This window comes from Corvus brachyrhynchos, unplaced genomic scaffold (genome assembly GCF_000691975.1).
Source record: "Corvus brachyrhynchos isolate BGI_N302 unplaced genomic scaffold, ASM69197v1 scaffold257, whole genome shotgun sequence".
Lineage (NCBI taxonomy): Eukaryota > Metazoa > Chordata > Aves > Passeriformes > Corvidae > Corvus > Corvus brachyrhynchos.
The window spans coordinates 18829-38367 of record NW_008239119.1 but is presented as its reverse complement, the minus strand read 5'-3'; the positions used below and the strand labels follow the sequence as shown (position 1 = coordinate 38367).

The window sequence follows — 19539 nt, the reverse complement described above, 5'->3', positions numbered from 1 at the left end:
GATAGTTTGTGGGTGATGTCTGTGCGGTGGGCAAGCGTCTGTGTGCCGTGGGCTGAGTGTAGTGTGTTAGAATTGGCAGAAGTTCGTTATGTTACGGGGTTTGGCTTTAAATACTTTAAGCTGTTCGTTATGGGAGTTCATTGCATAGGTTTTTCTAACGTTTCACATCTCTTCTCAGTGCAAAACGGCTCTGTGCACCAGAAGGATGGGCTGAATGATGATGACTTTGAGCCTTACCTGAGTCCCCAGGCCCGCCCGGTGAGTACCTGATGCAGGCAGGAGCACCAAGAGCCTGATGGTTTCCTGCTGCTCCAAGGGAGGGGAATTTGGCCTCCTTGTGTGTTTCCCATCTCCACTGATTGCATTTTGATGTTTGCTAGCTGCCTTAAATTATATCCTATCCTACACCTGCATTTCTGCAGGCAGAAAGCATTGACTGCCCTTAGATAGTGGTGGGTGAACTAGGAAGGTTTTCAGCAACTTTCTGAGGCTGTGAGAACTTCCTAGAGTTGGTGTCCAGGTCTTTTTTTTTTCCAACATGACTGTCTCAGAGTCACCATTTCTGCTCTTTCAGTTTTAGTGTTGTGCCTGTTTGGTTTCTGGCTCTTTACATCAGAGAGATATGCTGAGTTGGGTTGTGAAGTTGCTTCACGTGATGCTGCAGCACTTTTGGAGGATCAGATCAACCTTCTTACCTGTACACCAAGTCAACTGATGATGCCTGTCAGGGGGATTTCTGTTTTTCACCAAAAAAAACAAAAACAAAAAAAACCAAAAAAAAAAAAACCAAACCAAAAGCCCCAGAGCCCACATGTGATGCAAGCGTTGAGTTCTCTTTGTGAGAACTTCGGTTACAAGTTGAGCCAGAGCATTTTGTGACCAGATCCTGGAAGTCAAACTTGCAGCTACTTTTCCTCTTCACTTTCTCTTAGATTAACTCCACTGTTAACTGGTGTTCGTTTGTTTTCCTTAATGAGCTGCAGGGGAGTGACACAGAACAGATGGAGTTCAGCTGATTAGATGTACAAGTGAGTACCATAGATAAACATCTGTAGTAGCACTGGAGCAGTCAGTTTATTCTCTTGGCTTCTCTTTCCAGTTGTGACCAGTAAAAATAAGCTGTTCTGGTTTCCCCTTGCTGTATTTTTGCTTATTTTTACTAGTCAGTACGTTATTTTTTTCATGTAAACGTGATGCATGTTTTGTTGGAACACAGAAACAGATTTCTGTCTCAGTTAAATTTTCAACAAGTAGTTTCCTAGTTCGTGCTAAAGATCTGGGGATAAGTATTCTTTGTCATGTTAGTTGTTCATAATCTTCAGAATTCAGCCTGTCCATCAAGACAATTCACTGCATTCAGCTCCCCAAAGAGTTACAAGCCTAAATTCAGTCTTCATAGGGTGAGAGAACATTATTACTTTCTCGAATAAAAGCAGCTACTTTCCTAGTAGTTGTTACTTAATGCTGTTTTTTTTTCGTCTGAGCTATCAACATCCCTAATTTCCAGCTTCCTTCTGAATGTGGATGTATTTCCTACAAATTGCAGTTTTATTTAGGTTTCCTAAAGACAATGAAGGTTACTATAATTTTGAAGCAACAGAGTATTTTACTCTATTTTGCATGTTTGGTGAAGTATTTCTGGATCTTTAATTTTTTTTGGTGTGTCTCAGGCTGGTAAAAATAGGTTTTAAAAATCAGGAAGCGGTTGGATGTGCCCCAGGAGGAAGAAACTGAGCTGGAGCGAGGTGAAACCACCAAGTTAACTTGGAGTGGAATCTCTGAGTGACTCTCGGTTCCTCATTGTGCTATGTTGCTGGTCTGTATTCTATAAAATGGAGCCCAAAACCTCCAGAGCTTGGTCTGGAGGGAGGCAAAAATACACAGGTATCCAAGGGTGCACCTCTTTGCTGGAGATGGGAAAGGGAGTTAGAGAAACTGCTTTGAGTAATTGAATTAAATGAGTTTTGGAGTTGCTTCCCAAGCTCTCCACACACCCGTGAGGTAACCATGTTGTAAAGTTTCACTGCTCCTTATTCCCCACCTGCTCTCTCAGGTATGACTGTTACTTGTCAGTTCCCACGAGGTTACTGTGTATTGTAAAGCTCAGATACACAGTAAATGATTTCTCAACCCTTTAAAAAGGAAAAGCTCAACAGCAAGGCTCACTGAGAACCCTGCTTCTGGTCTGAGATGAGGAGGAGCAGTGAATTTGAGGAAATAACTGTGCAAAGAGTGTTAGTCATGGAGAGAATGAGAAGCTGGTGGAGTTTTATTTGCATGTTAACCAGCAAGCGTGTCAGTTGTGCAAGGGCAGGGGAGCAGAGCGAGGTACTGTGTTTGATAACAAAGCAGTGTTGGTAGAGAGCAGCAGTGACTGTGTCCCGAATTTGCTCTGAGCTGCCTGTGCTCAACTCTTGAACTGCTCTGCTCCCTCCTTACTACGTGTATGTAGCTGCCTAGTACTCCACAGGTCATAGCTTAATACAGCCTGTGTTAAATATGTCGAAGTTGAACATAATGACAAGTGGGAAAATATTTTGAGATGACAAGAGGAAAGATTTTTATCTGATAGTGAGGTGCTTCGAGTGCTCCTGTGGAGAGGAAATGGCTCTCCCTCGGGGTTAGGGATGGGCCAGCATGTTCCCGTTCCTTTAAAGCTGAGTTTAGGAGAGAATATCTTACTCTTATCATTGAGGGGATTAATTTATGAAGGGACTTTGCTGGTTCAAAATAAGTAATAGGAAGCTTTAAGTTCTTTCATTTGTCTTAGAAATTGGTGTCAGTGTTGGTGCTTTTGGACAGATTGAGCCCTGGGTTTAGCAGGATTGAGTTCCTCAGTTAGTAAAACCCTGGATGAGAATGAGGTTTTTTTTTCTGATTTGCTTTTTGGGAGACCTTTGTGAAAACAAAGGTTGGAGAGAGCATCTCTGTGAGTTTTCAGGCAGTACCACAGAAATCTTCTTTTCTGAACATGTGATGTTAAATAATTCCTATTAATTTCTGTGAAGTCGGGGCTTGGTTAGCCCCAAACTTGTTGCTCTCCCGTAAGTAGAAGGTGGAGTGGCAAACCAGCTATTTCTGGAGGGTGCCAGAGCCATCTTGAGAGACTCCCTGGATTTCAGTGTGGCATGAAGTCCTCTGGGAGCCGTGCTTGGCACGTGAATACATGATTCAACGAAAAATGGAGCAGAGCCTGCTGCAAGTCAAGCTTTTAGCTGGGAATTGAACCTGCCTTTGATCTCGTCTACACTGGGCTGGTGTGTTAGGGGCTGGGCAGCAGGAGGCTGCTGCTCACAGGTTCAAATTACTCAGGATGATGTCCATTAGCAGGACTGAAACCACTCCCCGGAGGGGACCCATGTTTTTGAATGGGAAATGACAGATGTTTTTCATGTAAGCAAATATTGGGGATGTCTGAGACTTCCCTAATTGTCAAATTAGGCATTTGTTTTTTGTAACCTAAAGGCTGTTTGGATGTTAAAAGGGAGATCAAGGCATGGCGCCGGTTTTTTTTTTTTTCCCTCTCTCTGGATTTGAAACCTGCTTGTGCTGGTGCTGTCACTGTGCTGTAAAAGGCTTTTATTGATTACCTCCCACTTTCAGGTAATTTTCAATGTGTGCCCACAGCACTAGAGAAGTTTGTGTTTTGAGGAATCGGCTTTAAATCCCTGTTTGTTTGCGATTTCTTGGAATATTGTGAAGTGTGGAACTTCAAATTGTAGGAATAAAGCTGTTTTCATGGCTAGTAAGTTAAAGAAAGGCCATCAGGGACACTCGTGATTTTTGCAGTGTGCTTCCACTGGATCCTTTTTCTTCTTAATCCCCTTCTCTCTGCATCCTTTCCCCAAATCCTGCCTGGAACACCATAATAAGGGTTAAGTATGTTACACAGGCAGGAAAAACCCTTGTTGGGAGTAGCTACAAGCAGAAGATGGTATTTGGATGCAAGGTAAGATACTGGTTTTTAAAGCCTGGGCAGGGGCTTCCCAGTGTCCCACACTGTATGTCAGGAGCATCACACGCTGCCACCTTGGCATGGGAAGCTTTGTCTTTAACCTTTCTGTGCCTTTGTCTTTAAGCTTTCTGGCAGTGGAACAGATTTTAGAGCCCTTGTAACAAAGGAGGTGTTCAAGGCTGGGCCTGTTTATCTGCCCAGCCCTAAGGTAGGGAGGGGTGGAGCATGGGAAATCTAAGCTGCCTTTATTCCTGATCCCTCAAAATTGGTTCCACTCCTTCTAACAATTCAGTGCTTATGTTTTTGTGGTTTTCTTTCAGAATAATGCATACACTGCAATGTCTGATTCCTACTTGCCAAGCTACTTCAGTCCCTCCATTGGATTCTCCTACTCCTTAGGCGAAGCTGCCTGGTCCACGGGGGGAGATCCCCCCATGCCCTACCTGACCTCGTACGGACAGCTGAGCAACGGGGAGCCCCACTTCCTTCCTGACGCCATGTTCGGGCAGCCAGGGGCCCTTGGCAGCACTCCATTCCTCGGGCAGCACGGCTTTAACTTCTTTCCAAGCGGGATAGACTTTTCGGCTTGGGGGAATAGCAGTTCTCAGGGACAATCCACTCAAAGCTCTGGCTACAGCAGCAACTATGCCTATGCCCCCAGCTCACTGGGAGGGGCCATGATCGATGGGCAGTCGGCCTTTGCCAACGAGACTCTGAACAAGGCTCCTGGCATGAACACCATTGACCAGGGCATGGCAGCCCTCAAGCTGGGTAGCACGGACGTGGCGAGCAGCGTCCCAAAAGTCGTCGGCTCGGCCGTAGGGAGCGGATCCATCACCGGTAATATCGTGACGTCAAACAGTTTGCCTCCGGCGACGATTGCGCCGCCGAAGCCGACCTCATGGGCTGACATTGCCAGCAAACCCGCCAAGCAGCAGCCCAAGCTGAAGACCAAGAATGGCATTGCAGGGTCAAGTCTTCCGCCGCCTCCCATAAAACATAACATGGATATCGGAACTTGGGATAACAAAGGGCCGGGGGCAAAAGCCCCGTCACAGGCCTTGGTCCAGAATCTTGCTCAGCAGCCAGTGCAGGTGTCCCCACAGCCCATGGGCCAGCAGATCAGTAGTAGCCCGCCGGTGACCCAGGCTCCAGGTGGGCAGCAGCCACAGGCGCTGCCACCGCCAGCTCCGCTGCCTGTGCCACCAGCACAGCCCACCCGCTGGGTCGCCCCTCGGAATCGCGGCAATGGCTTCGGCCAGAACGGAGTGGACGGTAACGGAGTGGGACAGGCTCAGGCCAGTTCTGGTTCTCCTTCAGAGCCGCACCCCGTCTTGGAGAAGTTGAGATCTGTCAACAACTACAACCCCAAGGATTTTGACTGGAACCCGAAGCATGGGCGGGTTTTCATCATTAAGAGTTACTCTGAGGACGATATCCACCGTTCCATTAAATACAACATCTGGTGCAGTACGGAGCATGGCAACAAAAGACTGGATGCAGCCTATCGCTCCATGAACGGGAAGGGCCCCGTATACTTACTGTTCAGTGTCAACGGTAGCGGTCACTTCTGCGGCGTAGCAGAAATGAAATCTGCTGTGGACTATAACACCTGTGCAGGTGTGTGGTCCCAGGACAAATGGAAGGGACGTTTTGATGTCAGGTGGATTTTTGTGAAGGACGTTCCCAACAGCCAGCTGCGACACATCCGCCTAGAGAACAATGAGAATAAACCAGTGACCAACTCCAGAGACACTCAGGAGGTGCCTCTGGAAAAGGCTAAGCAGGTGTTGAAAATCATTGCCACCTACAAGCACACCACCTCCATCTTTGATGACTTCTCACACTATGAGAAACGCCAAGAGGAGGAGGAAAACGTTAAAAAGGTAACGTGTTTGTGTGTCTTGTCTGAGTTCTGCAGGGTAAGAGGTGGTGGGGGCTGCCTTGCACTGGACAGACTCTGGGGTGTGAAGGGGTATTAGCCTGTGGGCATTAGCCTGGTTTTTGGCTATCTGCCTGCTCGTACCTGGAACCCACACCCAAACAGTCGCCCCTCTTTTGGGGGGAATATGTCCAGAGAAGCCACCAAGGTGATTAGAGGGATGGAGCACCTCTCCTGTGAGGAAAGGCTGAGAGAGTTGGGATTGTTCAGTTAGGAGGAGAGAAGGCTTTGGGGTGACCTAATTGTGGCCTTCCAATTGGGCCTGACAGGAGCCCACAGGAAAGATGGAGAGAGACTACAAGAGCCTGGAGAGGCAGGACAAGAGGGAATGGCTTTAAATTGAGCGAATAGGTTTCGATCGGATATTAGGAGAAAATATTTCCCTGTGAGGGTGGGGAGGCCCTGGCACAAGTTGCCCAAAGAAGCTGTGGCTGCCTCATCCCTGGAAGTGTTTGAGGCCAGGTTGGATGGGGCTTGGAGCTGCCTGGTCGAGTGGAAGGTGTCCCTGCCCACGGCAGGGAGTTGGAATGAGATGATCTTTAACAGCCCTTCCAATCCAAACTGTTCCATGATTCTATGAAATGGGTGCCCGCACTTGGCAGAGCAGAGTGAGGAGCCTTGCCCAGGCCCTGCCTGCGATTGACTGTGTGTTGGTTATGCTGAATCTCAGTTTTCCCTGAGTGCTGTGATGTAAACAAAATGTATTTCTGTGCCATTATCAGCTCCTGGATCAGAGCAGTTTGAAGTCAGAGACCAGCAGGGCATTTGGGAAGCTGTTAGAAACCAGAGCCGGGTCTTAGGTCGGCTGCTAATCCACCCCCTGGCCACAGTGGGGTCAGCATGACAGATGTCACCCTCCACTTGTAAAACCTCCAGGAACAGCAGTTCCTGTCCCTCCCCAGGCAATCTATCCGTCTGCTTAATTATCCTTCCTGTAAGGAGGCTTTGTCTAATGCCCAACCTAAATCTCCCTCACCGCGATTGAAGTCCATGACTGCTGGTCCTGTCTCCGGTGGACATGGTCGTTGTGTTCCTCATGGCTCTGTTTGGGGCCGTGGTGGGCTGTCACCGGCATGGCACTGCCAGCAGTGTGGCACATGAGCTGAGCTTACAACTTGCCTTGCAGCTGCCCTGGATGCTGCTCTCAAAGCCTGCTGTCATCATCTACTCCTTAATGATGCATTAATTGAAAATCCTGCCCCAAATTCAAGAACCACTGGGCTTGGAATCTTACTTGGGTTCAGCTGTAATAAAGTCACCTGGGGCTGCCCTTCTCCTCAGTGTGGGTCTGGCTTACGTTTGATCAAAATGATAATTATAAAAATTAGCATTAGCACAGCTGGCTGGGAGTTTGCCAAGTTTCCTGATGATCTCTTTAGTTTGAGCAATGGGGAATTTTTCACCCAAGACTTGAAGAACAGAATCAGGAGCTGCAGCTGGTTGCTGTGACAGTGAATGCAGTTTTTAATTTTTTATGTATATTTTACATGGAGCATCTTATAAATAGTAACACTTCAGCGCAAAGGTGGTCATGTTTTGCAACGATAATCAGCACTTGCGGTGCTTGGAGAAAGTGTGTAAGGGAGGAACAGTAAATGGCAAGGTGTAAACTGGTATTTAGTGAGGACCTGATTGTTTTGTGTGATTTCACCTCCTAGAATTGTTTCACCACTGTGAGGGTGGTGATGCCATGGCACAGGTTCCCAGAGAAGCTGTGGCTGCTCCATCCCTGGAAGTGTTTAAGGCCCAGCTGGATGGGGCTTGGAGCAACCTTGTCTAGCAGAAGGCATGCCTGCCCATAGCAGGGGGTGGAACAGGATCCATCTGCAAGGTGCTTTCCAAACCTAAATCATGATGGGATTCTGTGATACCCTCCAGATCTGACTTCAGGGAGTAACAGTTTGCAGTGTTAGAGAGTCGAACCTTGGCACAGTGGGAGAATGCAGGGGAAGGGGGAAAATGCTCCTGAAGGACAGGTTAGGGAGGGAGGGATGGATGGATGGATGAAACGAGTTAATTAGTACTAAGTATGGGTAAGCAGAAGGAAAGGAGAGGAGAAGGCTTTGGGAAAAGCAGACAGAATGATGGGCTCTTCTTCCGGAAAGCTGCTGTGTTTGCTGTGTAAAGTCTGAAAATCAGAAATGTACTACAAATGAGGCTTAGCAATATTCTTAAAGCTGTAAACCATCTTTATTCATCTTCCCAGTTGCATATTGAAGTCTCCTCCCCTTGCTTGCTTCTCGAGATGTGCCAGTGTGGAGAGTCGGAAGCAGCAGGGATAGCTGGAACGCTGGCGCTGCCTTTCTGAACCATGTTTTAGTGGATGCAGCAGCAGTTGATTAGGAAAGCATTCTTTCTTTGCAAAGGAACTTAGTCATAGGTCTCTGGAATTCACAGATGAGAAGGGAGTTGTGTAGGCACAGTCGGTGTTTGCTCTTTGCCGTGTACTCACCCTGCATTTTGTGCTCCGGGCCCCTGTAACATCCGGCGTGGAGGAAGTGACTCTTCGCGCCTTGGTCGTTCTTGCAGCAAGCTTGACCTCCTCAGTCACTTGGTGACACAGCCTGGAATGTGGCTGAGGTTTCTGTAACTGCTCGTTCATGGTTTCATTGAGGACCAGTTATTTTTCCTGAAGGAGGGTTTTCTTTTTTCTTGGAGTGATTCTCACCATGGGACTAGAGATGCCAAAAAGCCCAAACCATGCTCTCTCTGCTTGAAGCATCTCAGGTATCCACTTGAATTAAAAAAAATGTACAAGGAACCAGAGTTGAAGCACCGGAAGGTTAAAATGCTGTTCTGGCAGCAGCTCCCTGCCCATTTTTTGTGCTGCTTTGTGCTGGGGAAATCCCATTGCTCCCAGCTCTTTTATCTCTCCCACAGTGTGAGATGTTGATGCTCTGCAGTTGTGTTCCTTGAAGCTTAAATGTCTCAAGGTTTGGCTTCTTTTGAACTTCTCCCAAGCTGGAATTGTTTCACTTGGCTTCAACTTGCCCAAACCTCTGTCTCATTTGCAGTTTGATTCCTGCTTGCTGCCCTAGCAGATGGATGAGCTCTTGTGAAAGTCTGGAACTCTTGAATATTCTTTTATACTTTTCACTGTTAGTCATTTCTTCAGAATTCTCTAAAGCAGGTCCAAGAAATTATATGAAAAATGTATAGTGTTTGTGCCCTTTCTGTTGTCCAGTGAAGGGAGAGGGGTGGGTAGTTAGTTCAGTGTTGAAAACACTGAAATAATCCTCTTTTTTTTCCTTTTCCTGTTGCCTGTGCCCAATCCTGTTCCTCTAAAGCTAATCCCCATTCCTTTTCCGTGTCTTGCTTTGCTCTACTAATCCAGTTTTTTAAAAGGTTTGAATGTTCTCCTGACCCAAAATGGTGGAGCTGACTCGCAGTGCAGTTCCTGCCCAGTGCAGTCCTGAAATTCAGAACAGCTGCTTTTGTGGTAGAGCTTGTCACTGACTTCTTCTGTGTAAGAACTATTTTATCTTTGCTTTAAACAACCAAAACAACAACACAAATCCCCATGCCCCATGGTCGTGCACTTGGATTTCTAGGAATGCTGCAGTGACCTTGGTGTAAAGATCTCCCATAATGATCTGCTTGGTATGAAAGGTTGACAGCTTGTGTTTTGTATAAACGCAGTCAGTGGAAACTCTAAGGGAAGTTTGTTTAGGTTCTTTCTGCCTGCCCAGGCTTGAGATGCTTGGCTACTCACAGGTTCCAGGGATTTTAGGAAGGCTGTCTTGTGAAAACCAGTCCTGTGCAGAGTGCTCAGTGGTCAGGTTTGCAGCTGAGAAGAGAAACTTTGCGCTGGGACTTTGAGTGTCGAATCAGGCTGAGCTATGCAAGATGGGGTGGGCTTTGGTGGGGTTTGTCATGCTGAGGATGGGCCTCAAAGCACAAAGGTGGGATTGGCCAGATTGGATCTGTTATTTCTGGAATTGTGCTGCCTTGTGCCTCAGCTGATGCTGTATGCTGGTTAAAGGAGTATTAATAGTGGCAAGTGTCATTGCCTCCTTGGAACACGTGATTTAAGGGAAAACTGAGGGGTGTTGTATGAGCCTGTTTGAAATGAGCAGGCTATTTCACAATCACTGGAATACATGAACGTTTTCTGATGGATTTTACAAAGCACTTTTTCTCTTCCCAATCTGAAATCTCAGAGGGGAGGAGAGAGAATATTCCCTATAGGGTGGACCGGCACTCCTTCCTCCTTCTGTTACAGCTGTCCTGGAGAATGCTGCATTTGCTTTGGCTTTACCATATTCCACAGGACAGTATTTCTTGACTATAAGATTCAATTCCTGGATATTCTATATCCAGGCAAAGCCAGCTGTTCTCTGTGGCAGCAAGGGAGGAGCACTCCTTCCAACCACACAGTTCCTTTCATCCAGTGATCCCAGGGCTATTTGCTGTTTTCTACTCCAAATCCTGGCCATAGCGAAATTAATTGATTAACGCACCGGGACAGAATTTCCACTAGACTGTTCAGCAATGCACGTGGTTTCGGTTTATTTCCAGGCTGTTTAAATCCTGTAGGTCTGTGTCCAAGCTCATATATTTGCCCGGGAATGGAGGAGACAAACCGTTGGGCTTATTCCAGTGGCTTGGCACTGGCTGTTCATAAGGAATACTTTGTGCTTATGATATGTTTAAGCCAGCCCTTAACAATACTCACAGATTTTTGCTTGTGTTCTAGCTGTGTCTAAAGACAGGAGTAAACCAGAGGAGAAAACTTAGATCTGCCTGATGCTCTAATCCGTGTTTTCTGCTGTGAGACAGGGAACTGTGTTTCCTCATCCCTAAAACAGGAGCAGCTGGGAGCCTTTTCACTGCAACTGAAGTGGAATCAGAGCAGTGGAAGAGCGAACCACTTGCTGGCACTTGCCTTGTAATCCTGTCTCTCACTGTTAGTATTGTGTTAGAAGCCTTTAAAATAATATTTTAAGGTAATGTTTGTTAATACTATAATATTTAAAATTGACTTGTTGGCATTGGTTTAAGGGCCTGTCGAGATGCACTTATTACTATTACCCGCAGCCGTAGGGAGGAGAGGAGAGACGAACCAGCAGGCAGGAATTGTGCAGCAGGATTGATTTATTTAATTATTTTACAAACTCTTTTATAGACTTTTTTCTTCATAGTCTAATTGGACAAAGGATCAGCCACCCCCTGGGTGGATTGGCTAGAAATCCTAAACATCCATTGTCAAAATATTTTTCTACTGTACCATAAACATAGTTCTACAAGGTCGCAGGTGTTCATAGTTTACAGAACTTCTGCTATTATCTTCCCTGAGAGAGAGAAGTATCTCATGGCTTAGAAAGCAGCAGGAAAATTCCTTGCTAACAGCATTTTTGTATCCACATGCACTGTTTAAATTTTTTCAATTGTTTTATCCCTGTCCATGGCAGAGGGTTGGAAGTTGAAGATTTATAAGGTCCTTTCCAACCCAGGCCATTCTAGGATTCGAGGACTGGGACTGGTGTTGGGCCAGACAGAGAGTGCAGGCCGTCTGCAATAGGGTTTCTCATCTCTTAGATGCCTCGAGCAGGGGGAATTTATTCCACACCCTCTTCTTGTGAACTTGTTTCCAACCTACTCGCCTTCTCAGTGTGGGCAAAGCTTCATGTCCTCCCACTCCAGGTTATCTTGGCTGGATGATTTCAGCTCTGAGCTGCAGAATACCCTGAGCTAATTGTTCTTATAAATATGTTAATTGAATTGATTATGAACATACTAATGACTTCAAATGAATGTCTTAAATTAAAAAAAACCAAAATTTTTTCCCTTCAGCAGATGAGTTAAAATGGGGGAAATGACCTTAAACTGAAGGAGGGTAGATTTAGATTAACTATTAGGGAGAAATTAATTTCTGTAAGGGTGCTGAGGCCCTGGCAGGGGTTGCCCAGAGAAGCTGTGGCTGCCCCATGCCTGGAAGTGTTCAAGGCCAGGTTGGATGGGGCTCAGAGCCACCTGGGAATAGTGGAAGGTGTCCCTGCCCATGGCAGGGGGTGGAATGGGATGGGCTTTCAGGTCCCTTCCAACCCAAACCAATCTGTGATTCTGTGATAAATTGTATGCGTATGGCTGGCAAGTTCCGTAGAAACACCGTGGAGGGCTTGGAATGCAGAAGGGAGCGTGTAAGGTGTCAGCAGTGGGGGTTGCTTTGTTTATTTTCCTCTTACTTTTTCCTCCAAGTTATCCTCTGGATAACTTGCTGGCACCAAGGTTAAGAGCTACTGACACAGGTGTGTGTTTCAGGTTATTTTATAACAGCTGCTTTCCCCAGAAAAAGTATTTATCTTCCAAGCAAAACTCATTGCCAGCTGTTTCATTCAGTGTAACCCCCAGGGCATGGTCTGGTTCAGTTCCCTGGATTTTTCCCTAGTGCAGAAGTACAGTGGGTCACAAGACACTGCTGAAAGCCGATTAGGATCCCAAGAAAACTGTTGAAACGCATTGATACGTGGGCAGTCCATCAAGAACAGCTCCATGCACAATGTTCCTTCCTTGTTCTTACTGAAACTGTAATTCTGCATCAGCTTTTTGCCTGAAAGAAGCCGCTTTCTTCTTTTCTGTCTCAGGTTCATGAAGCTCCTTGTTCTGTGCCGTGTGGTCATTCTCAACACAATTAGTCCTCCCATTTTCCTCCATGTTCTGGTTTGTACCTGGTAGTAATTGTGCTGTCCTTTGGCTTTGTGAGTTAGTAACGAATTCCTTAGTGGTGCAAACCACTGGAGGCTTGGCAGCCAGAACAGTGCCAGCACCCTGCTCTACCACAGCATTTCCTAGAGAAGTCCCTGTTAAACAAGGATGGTCATTATCCAAACTGATGCCTGGGATAGAGAGTTGTTTGTAGCTCCTTCCAGTGAATAATGCCCAGTATGGGCCTTTTTAATTGACATATAAGTCATGTAACAGTGTGCAGTTAATAATGAACCATTTGGGGTTTGTGCAAGAACTTGGAAATTTCTGATTATTTTTAATTAGAATTTTTTTTTTTCTTAAAAGCACAATGCCGAACTGCTTTTTTGTTTGGTTAACTGCAGAGCTATTGTAATGTAATCCCGGTTTGGAAGACTTAGATAAAATCTACCTAAGACTCTTGTCCTATGTTTCTAATCTTGGGGGGAAAAGAAACCACACTCTTAAGTTTCCTTCCCTGTATCTGTGCACAGAGGGGGAAGGCTCTGGTCTCTCCATCTCAGCTCTGTTATTTATGGTACTGTCTGTAAAATGCCTTCAGAGAATTTCCCATGATCATCTCAAAAGTAAGGAAATCGTGGAGCCCTGATCATCAGCCTTTTGGCTGTTGCAGCCTGATTTGGAGTTCAGCTGACTTTATGAGCTGTGTTCTTGATACACTTAAAGGAGGGGGGGGGAAAAAAAAAAATCAAATACAAAATTCCATTCCAGTGAATGTGGCTCTGTGTTCCCATCCAAGTGGCTATAAAATGACAGAACACACTATAGGGAGTGTTGGCTCTTTTACTTGAGCTTGTGAATTCGGCTCTTCATGGCTGACCGAAGCAGGCAAATAGATCTCCTCTTGTCCTCTCATAATACAGAATATTGTGGTGTGTTTTTCCTGTAGCGTGAAGTCTCTTCTGTCTTGTTTGGGATGGAGGTGGTGTTTAAGCCTCAAATACAGGACAACTGCAGTGGGTCAGATCAAAGTCTGTGTAAGTGCTTCTCATGTGGCTGCAGGAGCTGCACATCTGCCAGGCACAGAGACAGACATTGCTTGGGCATCCCTGCTCTCTGTTTCCAGGTCAAAAGCCCTGTGTGCAGCTGGCAATAACACGGTTGAGAGCAAACACCTGTGAGGACGGTACAGGCACATATCGACCTCCGAAGGTTTTCCTTCCCTTGAACGGTATGTGGCTTTGGAATTTCCATAACCCCGAGGATGTACCTTTGTCTTTATGAGTTCATGATTTTTCTGTCCAAGATCTCAGTGCGCTCCTTGAGCATCCACAGGATCTCCATTTCTTCAGCTTAATAATGTGTTGCGTGGGGAAATATGTCCTTTTGGTTTGCTTTGGGTCTGCCTTGTGATTTCCCTGTTGTTCTTGTGTGAGAAAAGGTGGTGAGCAATTAATTCACTGTCTTCTCTGTGCGTACTCTGCTTTTCCAGTCATCTGTCTTCCAGGCCAGAGAGTTAGAGCACAGTGGCTCTGCAGATGGAAACGCTTCTGTCCCTTGCTCATCCCTGTTTTTCTTTGACCGTTTTCCAGTTCTGCTCCATGCCTGTGGAGATGGAGAGGAGCAGAGCTACACTCTGCTCAGGATAGATCCTGTCTGGGATGTCTGTAAACAGCACAGTGGTATGTTTTGTTCAGGGTGATACTTGCTTTTCTTCAGGGTAGGCAATTTCCTGGAGTTACAGATCGTGTTTCCAATGGAGTTAGGGTAGGGATTTTCCGCACATGCATAGTTTAATTTTTCTCAACCAGGTAGACCAAGTGTCCTGTGAAGTTCAGCAGCTTTTTCTCACAAAGTCATACACTTTGTCAACTGCTCTTTTTATTACCCTGAATAGCTTAATGTCATCAGTAAACTTGGTCACTGTTATTCACTCCTCTTTCTAGATGTTTTATGAATATGTGGAGCCACAAATTCCACTGAAGCTCCGTGGGTTTTCAGTCCTTGGCATTACACCTGCATGGTGTGACAGAGGGCACTGCCAAGGCTTTGTTAACTCTACGGCAGTGAAGATTTTGAAACATGAAAGTGGAGTTCCTTCCTTTTCTAAAGAGGTTTTGTGGCACTCGTACTAAGACTTCTTGGCTGAGCGATGGCTTAAGGTAACCAAAGTAACAAAATGCATTTCCCTTGTAGTGATGGGGAAGAATAAAAAAACTCCCTGGTTGTTGAAGACCAGGAGAATTTTCTTTCTTCCTAATGACTGGAAAGGACTTGTGCCATTTTGCTTGTGCTCCAAAGTCAGCCAGTCCAGTTCCAGTCTGTGTTGTGAGCCCAGTTGTCCTCCCATGGAATGCCACTGGGAATCCTCCCAGCTTGCTGTGTCTCCTTTGTTCTAAATATTCATGCATGTTCTCAGCTTTTCACCATTCTGTTTCCTGTCCTGTGGGACAAGAGTCCCTATGTGAGAGTAATTGTAAATGTTTATGGGAATTGGCCTGCTTTATTCAGGCAATTAAATGTGATGTTTAAGCAAGAAGAGGTTTGTTCTTTGCAATTGATTGCATCAGTTTTAAAAGGTGCCTGTAAAGATGCTGGGGAACAGCAGTGTGCCTGAGGATATCTGATAAGTCAGACCACCTTGTGTAAACCCCCCTGTAGGGGAAGAGCCTTGGCTGTCTTCATGCCCTTCTTGTCTGGTTGCTCTGATATGGAAATTAAGTGTCCAAGGCCATGTGTCTCTTTTTCGCTCCTGCTGCTTCAGTGCTGTGAGTTTACCCTGTTTAGGGTTCTGTGGATATTTGGGTTTGCTCTGTTAGATTTTGATCTGTAGAACTAAAGGCCTGTCCTGCTCTGATGAAGAATCACTTTCATTTCTGTTATCTCCTGTCTTCCTTGGTGCTGAGCCCCATTAAGTGAATGGGAGGTAGGATGAAGGTGTCAGGCTATAACCAGATCGCTACCTGATTATTATCCCCTTTTCTAAACTAGGATGTAGCTTTTTTTGTAACCCTGATGGCTTTCTAATGCTGACAACAGGGAAAAGTCATGTTTGGTTTGTAAATACTGGGACTCGAGGCTGCTTGTGGAGCATAATATACAAGTGATGCATCATCCATCATTTGTGCTGTGTCTGTTCCTTGAGCAGATCCTGCTGGGAAGGCCATGGGCTTCAGTAACTCTTGATTTCTAAGGCAGTGATCTAAGATGTTTGCCTTGGAAATCCCACTGGATTGCTTGGCTGGGATTGCATCAAACAGCAAAGTGTGACATCATGGACTGAGTGGGGCTGTTGAGGTGCTTGATCAGGGAGAAGGGTGGGTGTGGGTGTGTGTTTATTGAGGCCAGGGTTTGATTACAGGCTCCCCAGAGAACGGTCATGGGCCCCAAGGCTGCCACAGAGCTCCAGAAGCATTTGAACAACACTCTCTGGCTCGGGGTGGGATTGTTGGGGTGTCCTGTGAAGGGGCAGGAGCTGGACTCAATGATCCTTACCGGTCCAACTCAGAATTTGGGTGTCTCAGCCTTTTAGGGAATGATACTGCCAGCTCTGATGCTCCAAAGAAGGAATCTCCTGCCAGTTCTTCTGTGGGCAGGCACTGGGCGAGTGATGCCTTTTGCTTGGAGGACCTTCTTAGGCTGAACTGAGACTGTGCCTGACCTGGCCTGCCCAAGGGCTTTGGGTTGTGCTCCAGCTCAGGCAGGTCCCAACAAACCAGGGGCAGCGTTGTCTCTCACTGTAGTCTTGTCAGGTACAAACTCCTGAGCCTTTTGTTTTTTGCTCCCTGCAGTGTGAATAGATAAGGTGATCTCTCCTTGCTCGGTTGCTGTTATCAGGACCTGGCTCTGACATGGCTGCAGCCCCTGGGGACAGTGGTGATAGGACTGAAGTTGCTTTGAGTGGTGTGATTAGAGAGGGCTCCTGTTTGCATACTTGCCCTTTGTGAGCAGGGGATTTGAGCCATGGCACATATCAGCCTTTCCCATGCCATGCTGCTCTTTGCCCTTCCTGTTCCTGAGGGGTTTGACAGATGGGGATGAGTCTGAGCAGGTGTCTTTCTTGCTCCTCCCATGTGGATCAATAAGATGCAGCCCAAATTTAACGGAAGTGCAGCCAAAGGGCATAAAACACTTCCTGATGGAATCCCTTTGCTCTCCAGGGATTGTATCCCAGAGCAAGCCCAGCGTGTGTGCGCAGATGCTGCTCTGCCTTCCGGGGCTGTTGCGTAGCTGTGGGTTGTGACTTACCCTGTTCCACAGCACGTGGATTCAGAGGAGGATGAGCCAGGAAGGACAAATGTTTGCAACCTGGTTGAGCCTTGCTGCGTGTTCTGGTAGATCTGTCTGGTGGTTGAAAGCTCAGTGTAACACCCCAAGGACCAAGATGTCTCAGACCCTTCTGCTCCACGCAGGTGAGACCTTACCTGCAGAGCTGCATCCAGCTCTGGGGATTCCAGCGTCAGAAGGATTTGGAGCTGCTGGAGCAGGTCCAGAGGAGGCCGCAGAGATGCCCTGAGGGCTGGAGCCAGGCCGGGAGAGCTGGGGATGTTCACCTGGAGAGGAGAAGGCTCCAGGGGGACCTCAGAGGCCCTTCTAATGGCTAAAGGGGCTCCAAGAGAGCTGGAGAGGGACTTTGGACAAGAGCCTGGAGGGACAGGACAAGGAAGAATGGCTTCCCACTGCCAGAGGGCAGGGTATCAGATGGGACGATGGGAAAGAATTCTTCCCTGTGAGGGTGGTGAGGCCCTGGCATAGGGTGCCCAGAGAAGCTGTGGCTGCCCCATCCCTGAAATTGTTCAAGGCCAGGTTGGACAGGGCTTGGAAGAACCTGGTCTAGTGGAAGGTGTGCCTGCCCATGGCAAGATGAGCTCTCAGGTCTCTTCCAACCCAAACCAGTCTGGGATTCTGTGGTTTTGGATCAGGGATCCACCTCCTTCCATATCCAGCCACCTTTCCTCCATTCCCCTCTGACTTGCTCCTTCAGGTAGCCCCTTGACTGAAGGGCAGTGGGGACCTTTTGGGCACCCCCTTCCCCAATCCAGGCATACAGCAGGTCTGAAGTGAAGATGTTCACTTTTGTCCCCTCTCTAGCTTGGGGGCATGGGGACATTTGCCCTAGCCTCTGTTCTGGCACACTGGTATTTAATGGGGGAGTTTCACTGGCTCCTTGTTAGCTGCACGCAGGCCTTGGTAGCAGCATCACCTTCTCAGCGGGAAGAGGTGATTGATCAGGGTCCCGCTGCTCAGCTAACAGGGTGATGTGTGCAGCAGGATCCTTGGCCGCTGTCCTAGCCCAGGACACTGGCCCTGGAGATGCACAGGGGGTGATTGAACCTGGCAGCCGGCTTATCCCGTGTCCGCATTTGGGAAGCGGGGGCATTAGCTCAGGCAGTTGCAGCTGCTTCCCAGAGGGATGCGACACATTGCCATCTGTCCCTGCGCAACATAACATGCTGGCTGCTGAGCCAGGAACAGGGCTTGGCACCTTCCTTTGGATTCGTGGCTCTCCCTGCAGTGCTTGTTGTGCTCCGTGTTCAGGCCTGGCTCTGCTTCCCACCCTGGCAGTTGGATTTTGCTGTGGTGAAGTGGCTTTTTTGGCATTGAAAGAACCTGCAACAGACTTGGGCAGAGTTACAGGAAAAGAGGGGAATTAAATCAACGCTACGTTCTTGATGAGAACCTGTGCCTTGATCTGATCCCTGTCCCTGGAAGACAGCAGAGGATCATGCTGCGCTCACTTTGCATCCTGCAGAGGAATTGGAGGGGAAGCCTCCCGGGTGTGTGGCTGAGAGGCCAAAGCCAGTGGAGTTGTTCTGAGCTGGAGGCCAGGCCTCCCTTTTTGGGAAGGTTTCTAAGCATAGATGGCCGCATGTGCTGTTGTCCCGGGACTGAAGCTGTTTTGGGATGGGCTCTCCCTGGATTTAGCAGCGGCAAAGGATGGGGTTTCCTGTAGCAGCCTGTGTGCTCGTGGCAGAGGTTGTATGAGCTGCCAAGATGGGAAGGTGCCTCCCGTCACCGGGTTAGCATGGGACCGTGGGAAGCAGGCAGGGAACTCTGTTGCTGCCCTTATTGCAGGGGATACAACTCCAGGCAGAGCAGTTGACTTGCAGGGAGACATCCTGAGCTGAACCAAAGCACCAGGTTCAGAGCCCTGACAGCATCTCCTCTCTGAGTGAAGAGGGAAAACCTGCTGCGACTGTGGGTACCTGCTGCAGGTGTGGCTTTGCTGTGAAAGTGGGATGGACTTGGCACCTCTTGGACTGGCCGGGTGGCGATGGACTCACTCCAGGGGAGCCGGAGCCCCACAGTGCCTGTCGTGCTCAGACTACAGGGACCTGCCTGTCTTCAAGGAAGAGGGAGAGCCAGGGAGGAGCATCAGCTTAGGCCCCTCTGGCTGCTGACAGGTTTAATTTCTGAGGTGGTGTCTTGTGATCTGGGAATGACACTTCAAATACCTCATAACCCTTTGGGGAAACCTGGACCACCTTCTGTGAGAGCTTCTCTGTTAAACCCAAGCAGACCCCGGAAGAGATGGGCATGGAGTGCTGTGAGAACAGCAGAGAGGGGGTGGCAGCCCTTGGTGCCTGGGGGTATTTGGTGCTGTGCTGCCTCTTTGTTCAGCTGCAGGTGTTTGGACAGAGTGTTTCCGCAGTGCTGGAGGAATACCCAGGGGTGATAGCAGAAGTCGGTGGGAAATTCCTGTGAAGTTCTTGGTTTTTGAGTGAGATGCCATCAAGTAGTATCAGGGGTATCAGGGAGGTTTTCTGCTGGGGGCTGGGACAGTTTCAGTCCCTGCAGACCAAGGCTGATGTCAGTGCTCCCTGGGTTTGAGCTCCAGCCTGCTTTGATGCTCACATGGGAATTCAGGTGGAGTTTTTTCATAAATCATGGAATGGTTTGGGTTGGAAGGGACCTTAAAGACCATCTCATTCCAATGCAGGCACACCTTCCACTAGACCAGGCTGCTCCAAGCCCTGTTCAACGTGCTCTTGGACAC

At 47.7% G+C, this 19539-nt stretch overlaps 1 protein-coding gene across 3 annotated transcripts in view; it reads left to right on the top strand.

Annotated features, from left to right (window-relative positions):
- Positions 1 to 151: 151 nt before the first annotated feature.
- YTHDF2 (YTH N6-methyladenosine RNA binding protein 2) overlaps positions 152 to 19539 on the top strand; it is a 21506-nt gene continuing 2118 nt past the window's right edge. Inside the window, exons 1-4 of one of the 3 annotated variants that reach the window (XR_001863872.1) lie at positions 170 to 258; positions 984 to 1028; positions 4276 to 5841; positions 13669 to 13773. Coding sequence is in view for 1 of the 3 variants with exons in the window: in XM_008638070.2 (XP_008636292.1) it covers positions 4294 to 5841 (1548 nt within the window). In the remaining 2 variants the exon portion in view is untranslated. Of the gene's footprint in view, positions 259 to 983; positions 1029 to 4275; positions 5842 to 13668; positions 13774 to 19539 lie in introns of all 3 variants that reach the window. The other 2 variants (XR_001863871.1, XM_008638070.2) reach the window with 2 other exon arrangements.